Source organism: Hevea brasiliensis, chromosome 1 (genome assembly GCF_030052815.1).
Source record: "Hevea brasiliensis isolate MT/VB/25A 57/8 chromosome 1, ASM3005281v1, whole genome shotgun sequence".
NCBI lineage: Eukaryota > Viridiplantae > Streptophyta > Magnoliopsida > Malpighiales > Euphorbiaceae > Hevea > Hevea brasiliensis.
Window position 1 is genome coordinate 118157800 of NC_079493.1, and position 18283 is coordinate 118176082.

An 18283-nucleotide genomic window follows, 5' to 3' on the forward strand; every position below is an offset into this window, starting at 1 on the left:
AGATTCATAATTACTTGAATTTTGCAAAAGAGAAATTTAAAAAAAAAAAAATAGTGGAAGTGACAATAGCTAGAGGTGTTGTTACTGATGTCAAGGTACTGGGGAAAGAAAGAATGGCTTGAAGGCCCCCACCCCCCACCTCTCTGTTGGTTCTAAATAGACTTGATGATACTAGACTGCAACATTTGTCACCCTATGAACTTGATTGTTCTAAGAAAAAATGAAAGGCGTTTATGCCAAAATTTGACTTTCCTGTATGCCCATATATGGAAACAGTCTCCATATTGTCTTTCATGATTCATGCACATCTGTTGCTTCGCTTGTAGTTGTAGCTCTTAATACTTCTCAAAAGTTGATTTCCAAACCCTGAACTTTCTCAGCCCAAGGAATAAGCTAGTCAACTCAAATTAACTTAGTTCATTCTTTGTCCTAAACTGGTTTATACTCATCATTCATTCATTAGTCTATTACAACCATTTTCATTTACCACTATTTGGAAATACTTGCACCTGATCCAACATAGAATCAGAACTCAAATAAGCAGAATTTAATTGCTCTTTGATTCATTGTATTGGGAATCTTGTTTGATACTGAATCTTTCCTGCCTTCTGCAACTTCAAACCATATTTGACAACATAGAGTCAAAACTCAAATAAGCAGAGTTTAATTGCTCTTTGATTCATTGTATTGGAACCTTCTTTGATATTGAATCTTTTCTGCCTGCTGCAACTTCAAACCATATTTGATTCATCATTTACCAAAAATAAAAGAGAATTTAATTCCTTGAAACTAAACTGTTGTTGAGGATCATAATATACTTTTCAATATTATAATTGATTCAAACTTGGTGAAAATTATAGGCACAAAATTGAGTAAAAAAGAAACACAGGAAAAATGTAATTCTGTTGTTGATTCCTTTTGCATTAAGCATGAACGACAAAATGGTATCTACAGGTTTTTATCTTGCAGTTTCGGGTGCTAAAACTACATATTACAACTGCTAACAAGAAAGTGAAATATTGTCGTGATGATGTGTGTAATTTCCACTAATCTACACGACACTGCTTGATATAGATTCTCTTGCATACTGATTCTTGGCTTTAAAGCACATTTCCCATGTCTCCTATGCTCTTAACTATGCAAAAAGATCGTACCAGGTGCAGTGCCTGGACACTTCGGTAACTTCTGTCTTGTTGCAAACTGATGGATTAAATCTTGAATTCCTACAAATGCCACTAAGAACTCTGCTGCATCAGTTTGGCTTAACACCTTCTTTACCAGCAACTCCAATGCCTTAAGCCTGTCATAATATTTACCGATGCATTTACATATTATGCATCCTGTAAAAATTGTATTTCTGGTACTAATTACAGTTAAAAGTTTATTTATTATGCCTATATATAGGATGCATATGCACTTGATAGGCATGCTTAATTAGATGCATATAAAATGTGCTGACATATGTCTTATACTGGTGTTAGAACAGATACTTTTATATGTCATAACTGCTGCATTCAGATAGTCATGTAGTTAGGTTTTTGGTTATATAACCAAAGGGAAAGAAAGTGGACCTGAGTTGTTGGGCCTTAGTGATGACTCTCTCAATCTTCTTGAACTCAGCTTGAACACAAGTCATTGCAGCGCTACGTGATAGATGTTTGTTGAGAGGAGCAAAAGAAAGGTGAAAGATACATGTGGCTTGAATCTCAGCCATTTCCTCATCGATTACTGCCTCCTCAATTCGTATTTCATTCATAACCTGAGAAAGGAGCCTTTCCATGTCATTTGAACCCTTTAAGGTTGACGGGGAGTGCACCAGGCCACGAAGGAGGTCCAGAATGGCAGAGGGCCGCCAATCCCCAAGCCAGGCAAGGGCAGCAAGTTCATGGGGTAGGGCCCATTTAGGCATGAGGGATTGGGCAACATCCTTGAGCCTGGTTGGGACCATGTCACAGTTGTAATTAGCACGGAACCTATTCAATTGTTCCTCGATTAGCTGCTCAAATTCCCACTGTGCCTTAAGTTGTTTCTGCAGTCTTGCTGCATGAGTCTTTTGTTCTCGTCTCCACAAACCATACTTTGCCAAGGAGAGTTTTTCACCTAATTACCATGTTAACTGTCAGCTTGCATGGAGGCCAACAGAAAATCTCTTTGATTGTAAGACAGAGACACAAAACAACATAAATAGACGTAATATGCACAATCAGATGAATGAAACCATCTGCATACTGAAATACAAGTCAATAAATATGACTAAACTAGTGGCATAAATTAGAACTGTGATTTTCATTTGATAAAAGGACAAGGTTTGATGGTTGTCATTTTTTACCAACTTGGCTGTAAGGAATAGGCATGAAGTATAAATTTAGTTACAGTAAAGAGCCCAAATCAATACATTTATGCAAAGGAAAACATATATAATACAACTATTTTATGAGAAGGTTTCAATTGCATCGAATGAGAAGTAGCCATGCTTAAGCCTTCTCTATTTAAGTTCATTGAAAAAGGAATGGAGAACCCAGTTTTGCTTTTCAGAAGAGGCTCTACTTCAATTATGTAATTGCAGAAGGAATGAGCAAAGTCAAGTAAGTATTAAACAATTATGCATCAAAAATCAACTTGAACAAGTCTTCCGGAATAATCTACACTGGATCAAATTTGCTGGGCATTTGAGCATACCATCATCTCTGTTTGCATATTAACATAATTGAACAAAAAAAAAAAAAAACACCGATGAAAAAGTTATAATGTTCCTCCTTTCTTGAATACATGGTAATAGAATATTTCAAGGAAATATGGCAATCTTCATAATAGAATATTTCAAGGAAATATGACAATCTTCATAATTCCAAAAGCAAAGACATTGAATGGAAAATTCAATGATTTTTATCTCTACCATATTTCTCCACATTATACAGAATAAAACGTATCGAAGTTTAGGGAAACTTCACCTTTTTTACTTGTTTTTGGCCTCAGGAGGCTTACGCACTGTACTTTCTCGGCTATACCATCCATCTCATCACCTTCACCTTCTTTTTCTTCGTTCTGTTGTTCATATTCATTCTCTTCACACATAGTCCTAGGAAAAACACATTTGTTTAGGTTAGTGGACCCAAAAAAGAAAAAAAAATGGAGGAAAACAAAACACCAAATTTAGTGCACATGCATTGATCTTGTCATCAAGGAAGAGAAAGTAAGAATTGGAGACACAAAAACCCTATTGGATGGTTAATTTAAAACCCAAATCAGGAAAATGCTGGCACATTTATGAATTATGATTTAAACAAGAAAAAAAGGATCCAGTACTTTTGTTCTAAAATCCCATAATTTCCTTTCCTTTCACGGAAATTGAACATAGAGAAATTCACTGCCTGCACATTTATTACAAGGGAACTTTTGTGCTGTTTGTGCTGTTTCCAGAAAGAACTAACATCTTCTTTCTTTTCCCTTATTTTCTCGTCAACCAAACATAAAGGCACTTCACATTAGTACCATCAACAGGATAGAGGAAACAAAAGGGGGAAAAGAAACTGGCATCTTTTCGACCATCTGGGATATGCAAATTTAATTTCAACACATCTTCTACGGTTTTTTTTTGCCTTCTCAAGAACTAATTACATAAAAGAAATATGAGACTGTACATTCTTTGCATGTTTATGAATAAGAAAGAGATGGAACTTACGAGAGGCTTTGTGATACTGTCATTTTCATTGTCCTTTCCACGTTGATCATCGGTTCTTGATTTTCTTCTTCTGCCTATAGTTTGCAAACCAGAGAGTGGCTGGACCAGAATTCGCGACGTACATCCGGGCAACTTTGGTAATTTTAAGAGGACAGCTTTCGAGTTTAGGCCTATTTGAGTTGGGTCGGTCAGGAACGTGGGTGGGCTTCTGGGCCCATTCTTAGTGATAACTTGTAGTGTTGATTAAAATCCTTTTTTTTTTTAATAATTCTTTTAGTTTCAAATTTAAAATTTTATAATTTTAAAAATAATTTTAATATCACTGAATTAAAATTAAAATATATAACATTGGCTCTATTTTGATATAAAATTTCATGTGTGGAACTGAAACAAATGCAAATGGGAAGATAAATGGAATGGCAAGCTTGCAAGGTTTCCAACAATGACTATTTTCGTGAAAGCAATAATTCATATAAAGAATTAGTATAAGAGAAACATGGCAAACCATACGCCAAAGCATCAAGTAAACAGAAACCAACTTGCAGCAAACCAGAATCGAAGTTCAAAATTATACAACAGTGGGAGCCAATGCATACATTTAATAAATATCCTGTACGTGGATTTACAGAGAGCATGAGAACATCTGAATTTACATATTTACAGTCTGTCTGGTACAATTGCATTGAGTTAAAACCAATGATGTTCTTGACCTTTGGCAGTTATTCTAGTTAACAGCCTCTGAACGATTTTAGATTCTAGGAAACTTACTCATGTCTGGATATGAGGTGATAGATTACCTAACAGTGGCAGTAGGAACACCTTCTTTGAAAAGAATATTTGCAACTGGCGGTGGAAACCAAGCTGCATTATTACCAGCTGAGCCATCCTGATAATGGCCATTGCCTGATCTTTGGCCCATTCTCAGTTTTGTGCTTACTTTTCTTCCGACAGAAATTGTAAGCTTTGCGGCAGTAAATACACCTAATGCAATTACAAGGGGCCTTACAACCCAGTGAAAATCCTCAACATGCTGATATTTTTCCACCACTCCAGGACAAGTATCAAAAGAAACTAGTTCCACTTCAGCTGGATCTGCTAGGAAGCTATTGGATTCATCTCCAAACACAAGCCTCCCTGGGAAGCCAACAAAAAGACACCCATTTGGGAGGATTTGTGAAATCCTTCCAGTTGCCCATCGTCCTCCTCTTTTACGAGGCCACTCAAACCGTGGAGTAACCACATTAGCCCTCAGCCTCACAAACTGCCCTACACAATAAACTTTAGCTATTTGAAGCTCAGAAGCACTTCCCATCCAGAGAGTCCCTAAGCCTACAAACCCAACTGTCACACCTCCTCCCTCACGATCTATAGAGTGTAGAATTCCCACAGGAGAATGCCTGCCATGTTCTTCCTTCATACGCACCCAGTCTCCCATTGCAAAGCCAGATGTAACCCTCTCAAGTGTTGACTCTTGTACCCTGAGAGGGTTGCGAATTCCAGCAATTTTAACCAGCACAAAACCATTTCTATCAGTGTCGCTATCTACATCAACCACAGTTCCGCTAGAGACATCCATGTTTTGAGGTTTGCACGCATTCAATGGTTTTCTTGAACGAACTGCGTCACCCACTTGGAGATGACCTTTCGAGAGATACCATGCAGTATAGCCACCAACACTTGATTTTTCAGCAAGGGTTCGGCTTTCGAGACCAACCCATCCTCCATCACTGTAAACTGCATTCTGTGAGCTGCAAGTACAAAATGCAATTTATCACAATGCAACCTAAATGAACATGGAGAGAGAGAGAGAGAGAGAGAAGCAAAACAAGATACTCAGGTTCCACCATTCCTAGCCTGAAGCTACTACATACAGAAGCTATAAACCCTGATAAAGTACTTTTGATCTCTGATGACAGTTTAAAATCATATTCTATGGTATTTTCTCACTAACTATGATGTAGAGATACCAAATAGTAAGGTCAAGACGCCTAGGTATTATAGAGGCAAGTATATTATACACAACCACCTAAAAATTGTGTGTAATTGATGCAATCATCTACCAATTCAATGAAACTTAGCTAGTTGAAACCGATACAAAAAATTTGATACTTTGATCCAAACCATTCATAAAAAGGTAGTCTGACAGAATACTACTGCTATTCAGCAATTATTTTTCAGAGACTCAGAAATCAATCCTTCGACCAAAAATAGGGGGGAAATAGCAAACCTCTTATTCTAGTTTGTTACAATTTTACAGTGGCTTTTAGAACCTTCTTGTTGATAATATTGCAGCAGAATTGTGACAGAAATATATAGTTACTGATATTTATTCAAATGTTAAAAGTATGATGTTGAATATTTGAGGTTCAACTTTTAAACAATAACTAACATAGCAGGGCAGACTATACTTCTGTATGGATACAAGAAATATTTCAATAATCAATTTCATGTAATGAATTAAGCTACATGGTTTCCTCTCATCTGATAAAACTACTTATGATGAGTTTAAAGCACTAGATAGAAACATAAACCAGTCCATTGCCCAAAATAAATTAGCAAGTCTTCAAATGAAAAATTTTCCCTACTTCACTTAAATAATTTCCTTTTCAATAGAGAGAATATAAAACAATAAATAAATAAAATAGAGACAATGCAAAGAAAGGCCTCGAACAAAAGGGGGAAAATAATAGTAGGCTTGGCTAATCCTCATAGGACTACTATAATTCTGATTCCCTATAGATGCATGAAACAGCAAGATTCTATTTCAAAGCATCTTTGACATATAAACATAAACAAGAACAATCAACACCCAGAATGGACATTTCAAATTGAATGACTTCTGTGCCCTAAACTTGGAAAAAAAAATTCCCAGTTGAACAGGGTAATGTCAAGAGAAAATGCAGGTTTGGATATAGCAAAGTATTTAAAAGGGACGGGGTGAAAAAGAGTAGATCCAGAAAGAATTTTTAATCTATTGACAATCCTTTATGAATATTTAGCTCAAGGCATCTGATGAATTGCATTTGGAGAGGAGAGATCTCTAAGCAATTTTAGTAATATGGCAACAATAGGACACATGCTGCACAAAAAGAAGGAAGAGAACAACACATCAATTTAAAAGATCCAGTTAGAACTTACAACAAAATCAAACTAATAACTTGATGTATGCATTTATCTCTTTAAGTAAACAGTAATCAAAAGCTAATAGAAGGAAATACCTCTGAAATGCATATAAAATATCTTCCATTAAAGGTCGGTTCCGGAGATCATACTCAAAACATCCCTTGATAACATTATCCACAGCAGGCGGAAGGCCACTTGGAATCTGTGGTTTTTCCTGCTTGATCACAACTGATTGATATATTTCTTCAATTGATTTCCCAAACCATGGCTGGACACCAGTCAACATCTCCACTATGCTACACCCCAACCCCCATGAATCTGTCTCAAAAGACATAGGACCTCGTACTTCTGGATCCCACTGTTCTGGGGCCATATAGTTTGCTGTTCCAAGTCTTAAAGCCATCTCTGAATTCAACAATTGTATGCCATGTAGTAGATAAGGTATACCAAAATCTCCAAGAACCACTTGATCATGATCATTAAGTAGGAAGTTAGAAGGCTTAAGGTTCAGTACTAGCAACCCAATTGAGTGCAACTCTTGGATCCCTTTCGCCAAATCTATGCCGTACCTGTAAAAATCAACTTGTGAGGATAGGGAGGATAGGAATTATTCTATGCATGCTAATTGTATCTAATGAAAAAAAAAATATATATCACCTCAAAATATCTGACAGTTGAAGCTTGCCCCCTTTCAACCAAGCTATCCGATCAGCAACTGATCCTTCATAAAATTTCATTGCAATACAGATCTTCCAAATCAAAAAACAAAACTAGTATCATAATAGAGTTTTTAGAACTGTTAATGAAAACCAGAGAATATAAAGGAAAACACCATTACTGAAATTGTACAACGGATTACCAATGAGAAAGACTAAATTTACTAGTGAGGAAGTCACCTGTCCATTCATAACTGAGACACCATGCAACCAACCAACACCGTGCATTTCTCGACACCTCAAAAATATCCTTTCAAATTTGTCCACAAACATTTGTGTGAGGTCCCCCTTCAAGGGATGCAACATCTTAACAGCCACTTCATGATACTCCTCAAAATCATCAGCTGACTGATGATGTGTTGCCAACCAAACATCACCATAGATGCCACGTCCAATCCTGTGCTTTAGTTTCAATTCAGCTGCTTCAATCCATGGTGAAATTTGGGTAGGCGTAGCAACAACTGTTCTAAGGTGGTCAGGATCTCCATCAAAAAGCATATACTCAAAGGAAGTAGCTGGCCCAGGTATTCTAATCTTTTCAGCCATTTGTCCTGGTATTGGAATGATCATGTGATCAGGATTAATATTCTAAATAGCATCACCTCTGCACACATACTAAATTACCAATAACACTTAAGGGAAGATCCAAGATCCCATAACAGTGATCTATATTTACCCTAAATAAACAAGAAAGGAACTACTGGGACATGAAGCTTAAGTAAGCCAAGACTTAATCCAGTTAAATAGGATCAAGCTTTTCAAAGCTATTTTCAACTGATGATATAATGACTGGGAAATTTGACTAAAAAGTTTTAACACCCATTATCATATAATTAAGCTTATTCAGGTGAATTCAAGAGGCTACACATCTGAAACTTGCCTCCCTTCACCCATGTTACCTTGATCATCATAGCTGTAAAAATATCACTTTATATTAGCCTCATAAATCCTGAATTCAAAGAAGCACAAAATAAGTAGAAGAACAAAACCTAAGCATCTAGCCTTGTTCTTCATGATCTCTGTCAAATGTTTTCAGGAACGCCAACTGATCAAAAACATGTTCAAACAATAGATCCACATTCACATCCACAAAAATCGATGCTTTTATTATTATTTTTATATAAAAAATAAAATACAGCTTCACTGGCAATATTACGCGTGGTCTCACAAGAACTAAGTACACGGAATATGATTGATGAAATTCTATATAAAAATTCTACATAAACGAGTTACGTATATTCTAAAACAACAGGCATATATAGAAAAATGGTTAACGGTTAGAATTTTCCCCGTTTGGTTAGCAGGGAAAGAAAGGAGGAAGAATAATATTGAAGATCAAGCGAAGAACCCGAATCAGGATAAGCAAATAATTTTCATTTCCGTTGTTTGATTTTCTTGCGAACCAAACAAAAGTGTATCAGCTTACCGATGGAGAGAGAAATTCGGGGCCGGTCAACAAATTCGAATTTCTGGACGCTCAATCAAAATCCCAAATTGTTATAAATATCTTATGCGAATTGAGTTAGTGACGTTTGGGAAGATTTGAGGATAGAAAGTCCAATGCTGCATGTATCATTGCTCGCCACGTCACCACATCGTCAAAGATCTGACGGCTGCAAGGAATGTCGAGGATACTGACAGATGATCCTGTCCGTGCATTATATGATGCACTTGCATATTATGTTCCCTTATCACTATCATTACGTAAGTGATTTTTTTTTTTTTAGTCCAATTTTTTTTTCCAAACTTCTGTCAAATTTATAATTATATCACTTATTTTATTTTTTTTTTAATTTATTTGATTTTAATTAAATTTAAATTTAAAATTTTATAGCTTCGGGTTAAATTCAAGCTAAAAGGGACATAATTTCTCATACTGATGTTAGTCAAAATTTTATATTATCGTCTAAAATGAAATATTTAAGTGCAAGATTTAAAAATATTCTTAATTATTATTTGATAATTCTACTTAATTAAAAAAAAAATTGTATCTCCAGAGGGAGTGATGTTAGCACTTGGTGAATACTAAATCTAATAATTTTTCCTCCAAATTGGTAGCTTGACGCCACTGTAAACTTAGATATTGATGCAACTTGTGGCCTATGTGTAACTACAAGTCCTTTTCGAGCATTGGTGGCTAAGCTCCTAAAATTTGTAGCCAATTGTTGATCATTAAAACACTCATCAGTTTCCATCAATCAAAATCAGGAAACACCATATTGCAAAGAGAAAATTGTGAAAGGCTTCTTCGAATAAATCAGCCAAAAAAAAATTAAATTCCCAAACAATTACACAATTTTTAACTTAATTTTTATTTCTTTTAAAATGAATTTTTTTAAAATAAAAAAATTAAATTATTTCATTTATTATATTTTTAAACATAAAAATTAATAAAAAAATCAATTAAATTGAATTCATATAAATTTTTAATTTCAAAACAGACAGTAAAAAAAACTTCAAGGATTTATCTAATACAAGTAATCCAACCAAACAAAACTTTCATCCAAGGGGTTCTGCCTAATCATTTCTAAATTCTATTATTAAAGCTTATAAATGTTACTACAAGGGCATGATTGCAGCTTTGGCTGGCAAGTGTTACCCTTGTAGTTCTATCATCCTAGGTCCACCTCCCAAGCACTGAAAGGAAAACCTGGACGGTCGACTTTGGCCTCGTGATCCTTTTCTTGATGCACCCCGTAATCTAGAGTATGATAGCCACCCTCTCAAAAAGTGAGCTAATTTGAACTCTGACACAGGATTATCATCATGATCTTCACAGGGGTACTTGGAATAGTGACCTTGGTTTTCATTGTTTTCACTATGACCTGCAGTAGTCTTCTGTTCTTTCTCTTCATCTCGGTTCCGCGGCCTTACATCAAAATCAAGTTATTAGTAATATGAAGCAATGCATGAAAATTTAAAGAAACAATGTAAAATTATATATTGGGCAAATAGCATAGTTATTAAAGGCTCAAGGCATACTAAGGCGCTAGAAGTCTTGGAGCCTAGGCGCAATGCGCAAGCGCGTGCCTGAGCGAGGTGAGTCGCAAATGTAAAAAATTTAAAAAATCCATAAAAGTCAAATAAATGTGATACTTTTCTTTTTTTTCTTTGGCATATATCTTGAATTGGGTTTGTTAGTTTGAGTTTTAAGTGGTAGTCCTTTTTGCCAATGAAAGTGCTCGCTAAAGATGGAAATAAAGAGGGCATGCCTTTCTAGAACCTTGTGCTTGGAACAAAGGCGCATAAAGCGCTAGGGTTTGAGCCTGATGAGCCTTGAGCCTGAGGCGTGACTTTAATAACTATGACAAATAGGAAGTAAAAAAAAGAACTTTATTTTAATAGAAGGCAGTATGGAAATGAAATGAATGGAGTTCATAAATTTAGGCAACTAACATCCAACATAAAAACAGCTAGTTGAAGGTTTTATGCAAGTGTTTATAACTTTATATTAATCATTTTATCCTATATTTCAATTGTTGAATACATATTGACATATAGACCAAGGAGTGAGCTCGATGCTTATAAGAGCATTTAGTGGCATGAACCAACTTCTATGTTAATGCTTATTCTAGGCTTCCATGATAGCAATACAGGACAGAAGAGGACACTGGATATATGAAAACTGAAAAGAGACTTGCTGGTAAACACCACAGAGACACCAAACGAAAGAATTTGCTGTTGAAGCATCTTGTAGAGTTTTGCTGGTCACATCAGAACTGCCCCATTCCCCCCAACCTCCAGTCAAAAAAGAAAACAATGGGGACAGAGAAAAGATAAGAAAAAAAGCCACTTGTTTTATGGTATTCTTTGTAGCTATGTGATTAATCAGGTGTAATAGGCTCAAACAGTTAAGTTGTACATAAGCAATTATATGGCCACATAAAAATCTCTGCCACAAATGAGGTTGGCAAAGGCAAAATCTAAGTTAGTCCCCAGTGCATCTTTAGCCTGATAGTTAGCATATCGAAGGAGCAGCTTCATAAAATGCCACGCGTAGGGCAGCACACATTTGCAACCACAACAAAGAACCTAGAAAAGAATACTCACGTTAAGCATGGTTTGCGAGAGGCATTTTGATTCCTAAAATGTCTTTTTGAATTTGAATAGTTGATGGACATATGCCTAACAAATTGAAGCTGCATGAATTAAAATAACAAGGTTAGAAGCTTTTAATAAGCTAAAAATGGAGAAAAAATAAAGATCCAAGAGTAAATACATCCATAGATACCGAGAGATAACTAGAAAAATAAAGGTGGCACAACAATGCAGAAATAGAAGGCCACAAATCACAACTGGACACATAATAAACAGGGTAACTGCCTTTTCCTTTCTCGATGGGGAAATCAAAGAAATGTAGCAGACAAATTCACTAACATGAGTTCCAAATCATAGTCCATTCACCTAGACAGTATACATCACCCATTAAGTTTTGCTCTGCATGTATTGTATCTGCATCCGTTAAAACTTCAAAGTAGCACAAGTTTTGAAACCAACCCCACCCTGTGGGACAAAAAAAAATCTAATAATTATCATCTACTCACTGACGGGCCACCTAGAAATGCAGGTTTGGATAGGGAAGAGACATGACTAGAAAGCCCGAAACAAGAATGTGAAATAAATCACATGACATCACAGATCGATATTGCTTTGTTCAAACAGAATTTGTAAGGGAATCCACATGTAAGTCATGAATAATAACACATTTAAAAGCAAATTGTATGAAATGGTGCTTTTGCTAATGATTAAGTTCATGATATTGTTGGTTGACTGACTTAATCATGATCCTTTAATCATAATTATGAATCCAAATAAAATCCAATGCCACCAACAATAAGTAAGCCTTCTCTTTCCAAGGGGCAATTGCATCCCATGTCTATTTCAACCAATTTCTTACAAACTACGAATGTTAAAAGTATTCCGAAAATAACTAAATAAATAAAATAGACTAAAACAAAAAGAAAAACCTGATCATCATCCTTGATCCCAAAAGTTCGAATATAAGCCTTGTCATTAATTAGCTTCTGATCCCCGTAGCTCAAGCAAAAGTGTCCCCATACATGCGACCTGAGTGCAAAATTAAAAAGCTAATAACGCTCAACTACGAACCCCTTTAACACCATAACAAATTCAAACCACATAACACAAATATATCACATCAGAAACACTCTAAGAAAACCAGGGATTGAAATTTACCATGAAATCTTGCCCTGACCTTCCTTCGGTGACGAAGAAAAAACTTCCTCCACCGCTTGTTTGAGTTCTGCGACCGTAGCATTTTTCCCAACGTGAACATCTATCAGAACCAGTTAACAAACTATCAAATAAAATTAAAAATTGAAAGTTGATCTAACTGACAACAGGCAAACAAATGATTATTAAATAATGATTATTTACCGAAAGAAGAGCCGTCGAGCTTGAGTATAGAGAGCTTAAGGAGTTGCTGTGGCAGCTTAATATATGAGTACGTCCGTCCAACAGGCCTATCATTACCATAAACGTCACCGTCGCTGTCGCTGTCGCCGTCTCCGCTCAGTATCAGTAAAGTCGAGCTCCGGCTAACTATCGGAGACCTTAAATTACCATTTTTATTGTTAGAAAGAATATTGGCATTAGCATAATTTCTGTGTTGTCGGCCAAAAATGCTTCGCATAATAGAAGACCAGTTAATTCTAGAGGTACTTTCTAGCTCTGGGTTAAAAAAACCCTCAGATTTTGCAAAGAGAAGAGAGAAGAGATGAGAGAGGTGGAGAGCGAGTGATCTTTGGGAGAAGAGAAGACGAGAGAATACGGAGGGAGAGGAGACCGTTACTCATGCGATTTTTCTGTTTTGGGAAATTGAGCGTACTCGCATGGAGAATACTCGCTTTCAGATATTGACACCTGGAAGTGTGGGCCATGGTCTATGCCTTTTGTTTACCGTGGAATTCTCTCTTTCGCTTTGTGCAGAATGGCAAGCACGACCGTTTCCATATTGTAATTTTCGTCTTTATTTAAGAAAAAAAAAAAATCTCTATATATAGTAAATTATAGAATACATCAAATATATTAAAAAATAATACACTAAATACTTTTTTATTTGGAAATTGAAGTCCCTATTTGAAAGAGCATTGTTATGTGTACCATTAGTTTTTGTTGATACACATTGATAAAAGTATTTTAAAAAATAGATTGTGAATAAAAATAATTATGTCGTGTGAAAAATAATTAATATATAAAATAAGAAAAAAATATATGGAATGGAAGAGTAGAGAGAGAAAAACTATGGAAAAATTAATTTCATAATAAATATCAAATTTACAATGAGAAAATATTATTTGATAAGAGTCACATTAATAAAAATAACTTAAAAATATGTCACTGAAGATTACAGTGATTTTAAGTTACTAAAATGGAAGGTAAGTAATTTTATGTTACGAATTAAAATTTATATACTTTATTTTATATGGTATCGTTTATATAATTTATCAATTTTTTTTAATTAAAATGATAATATGATAGGCATTAGATTAAAAAAAAAAATGACATTTGGAAATATTTTTCCCACCCTATTATATCTCCCATGTAATAACCTAGCCTCGCTGTACTTGTAAGTAGCATAATGTCTATGTTATGTATGAAAATTTTATAATTTTTATTTTTTAATTATATTTTAAATATGATAAATTATTATTATTAAATTTATTTTAAATTAAAATTTATCTTTCATTTAATTTAATTTGAATAAATTTTTACTTATTATAATAATAAATTTTCAAATAATTTATGATATAATTAATTAAAATACATATTTAATTCTTTTTATGCATATATTAATTATAGTTTCCATGATTATTTTGTTTAAAAAATAATAAAAATACTTTATTCAAAAAATAATTTAAATTTCATGAAATTTTTATATTTTATCTCATAATTTATGTAAATTAATATTTATTTTTTTATAAATTATAGAAAATATATTAAATCAATAAGAAAATAATATTATTGATTAAAAATAACATGCTATTATATTATTTTTTAAAAATAATATATTTAAGTGTAAATTTTTTTATTAATCTGATATATTTTTTTATAAAATAATTCTCTAACAAAAATAGTTATCACTTTACATAAATTTATAATATAAAATAAATACATTACATAAAAATTAAAATTTTAAAAAACTATTATTTTCTATTAATATAATAAATATTAAAAATACATATTATTTTTCAAAAGATAAATTTCATAATTTTAATACTGTAATTTTAATTATTTTTTAATCATTTTTATTTGTGGCTAAATTTTCGATGCAATCATATTTGCACTTTATCTTTGAAATTTTATTTTTGTATAAAAATATAATTAAGAGATAATTTATGTATAAAAATATACATATTTAACTAAAATTTAAAAATAATTATGTTGAAAATTAATGATAATAAAATATGGATAATAAAAATGTTAGTTATCATTGTATTTGATATATAATTATAATGAAATAAAATATTTAAAAGTTTAAGAAATATTAAATAAAAAATTTATAAATAATTAATAATTAAATAAATATTAATTAAATATATTTCAATAGATAAATTTTGAAAATGATAAGTAATAATTTTTGAAATAAATATTAAAAAACAGTATAAATTAAAAAAAATATAAAAATATTTAAATGAAATGAAAATATTTGATGAGATGTGAGTTCCTAATATGTATCAAATGTCTTATACGACATATTATATGTAGATAAATAAATAAAAATTATTTAAATAAAAATTTGATTTATAATTAAATATTATTTAATTAAAAAATGGAAACAAAATCATTTAAATTTAATTTTTATAACAATAAAATATTTCTTATTTACTTGACTATTTTAATTAAATCGTCATAAATTAGCAATAATGATAATAATAATAATAAGCATTGGCAATAATGATAATGGTAATAATAATAAGTATTAATTAATCTTAAGAAAGTGAAATAAAAAAAAATATAAAATTATTAATATAAAAATAATACATACTAATTATAAATAAGTCAAATATCTATATTTTATTTTTGTAACTTTTATGTAGATTACATTTTTTGTCTTTCAAATTTTTTAACAAATATTTCATAATAAAAATAATAGAAAATATAACAATGTAATAAAAATAATTATTAAATATATAAAATAATTTAATATTGATTAAATTATATAATAGTTGATTATGAGATTACAAATTAATAATTAATTATTTTTAAACTAATAGCCATTAATGACCTACTATTATTATTATTATTATTATTATTATTATTATTATTATTATTATTATCTTGTAAATTGTTTTTTATTTTAAACTATTATTATTATTATTATTATTATTATTATTATTATTATTATTATTATTATTATTGCGGAGGTAACATGTAGTAAATAATATTTTTACATAAATAAATTTATAAAAAAATAATATAAATGATTTTTCAATATTGCTATTAATCATAAAAAGTCTTAACTTTTAAAAATCAAATTTTAAAGAAAATAATAACTTAAATCATAAATGTTAAGGTAGCATTATAAATAATAATGATAATTAAAAGATAAATAAAAAAAATTAAATAATAATTACTATTTATAAAATAATATAAATAAGCCATTAATGACCTACTATTATTATTATTATTATTATTATTATTATTATTATTATTATTATTATCTTGTAAATTGTTTTTTATTTTAAACTATTATTATTATTATTATTATTATTATTATTATTATTATTATTATTATTATTATTATTATTGCGGAGGTAACATGTAGTAAATAATATTTTTACATAAATAAATTTATAAAAAAATAATATAAATGATTTTTCAATATTGCTATTAATCATAAAAAGTCTTAACTTTTAAAAATCAAATTTTAAAGAAAATAATAACTTAAATCATAAATGTTAAGGTAGCATTATAAATAATAATGATAATTAAAAGATAAATAAAAAAAATTAAATAATAATTACTATTTATAAAATAATATAAATAATTTTTAAATATTATATTTAATTACAAAATGTCTTAATTTTTAAAAATTGAAATAAAATAATAATTTAAACCATAAATATTAAAGTAATATCGTAAATAATGATGATAATTAAAAAATAAATAAAAATAATAATAATTAATATAAAATATAATATTTATGATACATTGTGAGATCATAAATTAATAATTAATTTTTTTAAAATAATGTCGTTTAACAAGTTTTCATGTTTCAGTAATATTGCATAATAATTTCATTATTAATCTTATAAAAAAATATTATTTTTAATATATATAATCAGATAATCAACCATCTATTGGTCTTCAATTCATTACATAACCAATCAATCACAACTTACATAGTAGAAAATATCCTTTCAATTGATGCAATTATAACATGTAAGATCATAATCAAAATTATAAACTTATAAATTAACAAATACAAAATATAACTATTTGTATTTACCATTTTCCCAGCAAAATCACTAATTACATTTGAAAACTTACAATTGGACTTTACATGGATAATACGTGTCTCTAACCGATTGTCAACATCAAGAGGGTAACTCCTTTAAAAAAAATTTAAAAGGGTGGCAAAGGAGAAAGAGCAAATCTTGGATTTAACTTGCAAGATTAAAAAAAAAAGTAAAAGAATTTTTTAAAACAAATGGCCTGTTTAGTATTATTGTTAAAACTACCGTTGAGAAAATCACTTTTTTAAATATATTAGTTAGATAGTGTTAAAAAATAATTAAAAATTAAATTTGATTAGTTTTAATCATAAGAATAATAAAATAATAAAACAATTTTTTTTAAACTACTTTTCTTAACAGCATATAAAATAGTATTTTTATTCAGAAAATTAATTTTAGGCTCTGAAATTCAATGTTAAACAGGGTTAAAAGAAGAGAATGGGGGGGGGGGGGGGGGGGACAATTGCCCTCTTATTTACAACTTGGCTTCGCCGTCGCTAGTAAAGATGGAGAGAGATGGGGTGGCATTGGTAAGGGTAGGGATAGAAAAACTATGGTCTTTGGTCTTCCAATAAAAACTCTAACAACAAAAAAAAAAAGAGAATAAAATAATTAAAGTTAATTTAGTAAATGAGAATAAAATAATTAAATTTTCCTAGACTATATTTATTTTTATCATTATTAGAATTTTATTAAATTTTAACATAATTAAAATTATTTTGGACCTAATTGTAAACCCGTAAAAAGTTGGGAGACTAATAGTGTAATTAGAAGTTACAAAAAAAAAACACACAGAAAAATTAAAACGCAGCAAGCCCCTCCCTCCCGTCTCTCTCTTCCTCCCGTCTCTCTCCCTCTCCCTCTCCGTTCACTGCGTCTCCGGGCGACCTAGTGGAGGGCGACGATCAGCAGAGGTCCGGCAAGCTCCCAGTGGTCTCCAACGGCGGCCAAATGAGGCCCCCAATGCGGGCGGCGGCCGCGTCCTTCTAGGATTGATTCCGATGGTTCCCGGTGGCGTTCCGCCCAAGTGAGGGTGGCGCTCGACTCCTAGGACCACGGGCTTCCCATCCCGACCGGCGGTGCTTCATTTCGTGGAGGTTTCCGGCGAGTCTTGAAGAGAGAGAAAGAGGAGAGAGAAAGTGATGGCAGTGGCTTTCCTGCCACTTTTCCGGCGATCCGACAGTCGGATCGGAAATCCGAGGCCATCGATGAACTCAGGACGACGAAATCTTTGAGATAGGACTGGTCCTGCTCCGATTGGACACCGTTTGAAAAAGGCTATA

General features: G+C 31.8%; 3 protein-coding genes across 5 annotated transcripts; all 3 read right to left on the reverse strand.

Moving 5' to 3' along the window:
* Window positions 1-891: 891 nt before the first annotated feature.
* On the reverse strand, window positions 892-3834 carry LOC110634832 (uncharacterized). 2 transcript variants are annotated; one of them, XM_021783980.2, is made up of 4 exons: window positions 3683-3834; window positions 2952-3079; window positions 1572-2100; window positions 892-1300 (listed from the first exon to the last, which is right to left on the reverse strand). In XM_021783980.2, the coding sequence occupies exons 1-4, from the start codon at window positions 3730-3732 to the stop codon at window positions 1132-1134; spliced, it is 876 nt and encodes a 291-aa protein (XP_021639672.1). In that variant the 5' UTR covers window positions 3733-3834; the 3' UTR covers window positions 892-1131. The 2 variants fall into 2 exon arrangements, with proteins under 2 accessions (XP_021639672.1, XP_021639673.1); XM_021783981.2 differs by lacking the exon at window positions 3683-3834 and adding an exon at window positions 3307-3606.
* Window positions 3835-4221: 387 nt separating this feature from the next.
* LOC110634861 (uncharacterized) lies at window positions 4222-8951 on the reverse strand. The gene is made up of 5 exons (XM_058148788.1): window positions 8511-8951; window positions 7702-8072; window positions 7463-7554; window positions 6901-7374; window positions 4222-5430 (listed from the first exon to the last, which is right to left on the reverse strand). Exons 1-5 carry the CDS (start codon window positions 8533-8535, stop codon window positions 4476-4478), a joined length of 1917 nt encoding a protein of 638 aa, XP_058004771.1. The 5' UTR covers window positions 8536-8951; the 3' UTR covers window positions 4222-4475.
* A 957-nt stretch (window positions 8952-9908) lies between these two features.
* On the reverse strand, window positions 9909-13315 carry LOC110634875 (uncharacterized). Of its 2 annotated transcripts, none has more exons than XM_058148848.1 (5): window positions 12919-13315; window positions 12718-12784; window positions 12489-12588; window positions 11572-11660; window positions 9909-10390 (listed from the first exon to the last, which is right to left on the reverse strand). In XM_058148848.1, the coding sequence occupies exons 1-5, from the start codon at window positions 13172-13174 to the stop codon at window positions 10117-10119; spliced, it is 786 nt and encodes a 261-aa protein (XP_058004831.1). In that variant the 5' UTR covers window positions 13175-13315; the 3' UTR covers window positions 9909-10116. The 2 variants fall into 2 exon arrangements, with proteins under 2 accessions (XP_058004831.1, XP_021639716.2); XM_021784024.2 differs by having other exon boundaries at window positions 12718-12817; window positions 12919-13312.
* Window positions 13316-18283: the final 4968 nt, after the last annotated feature.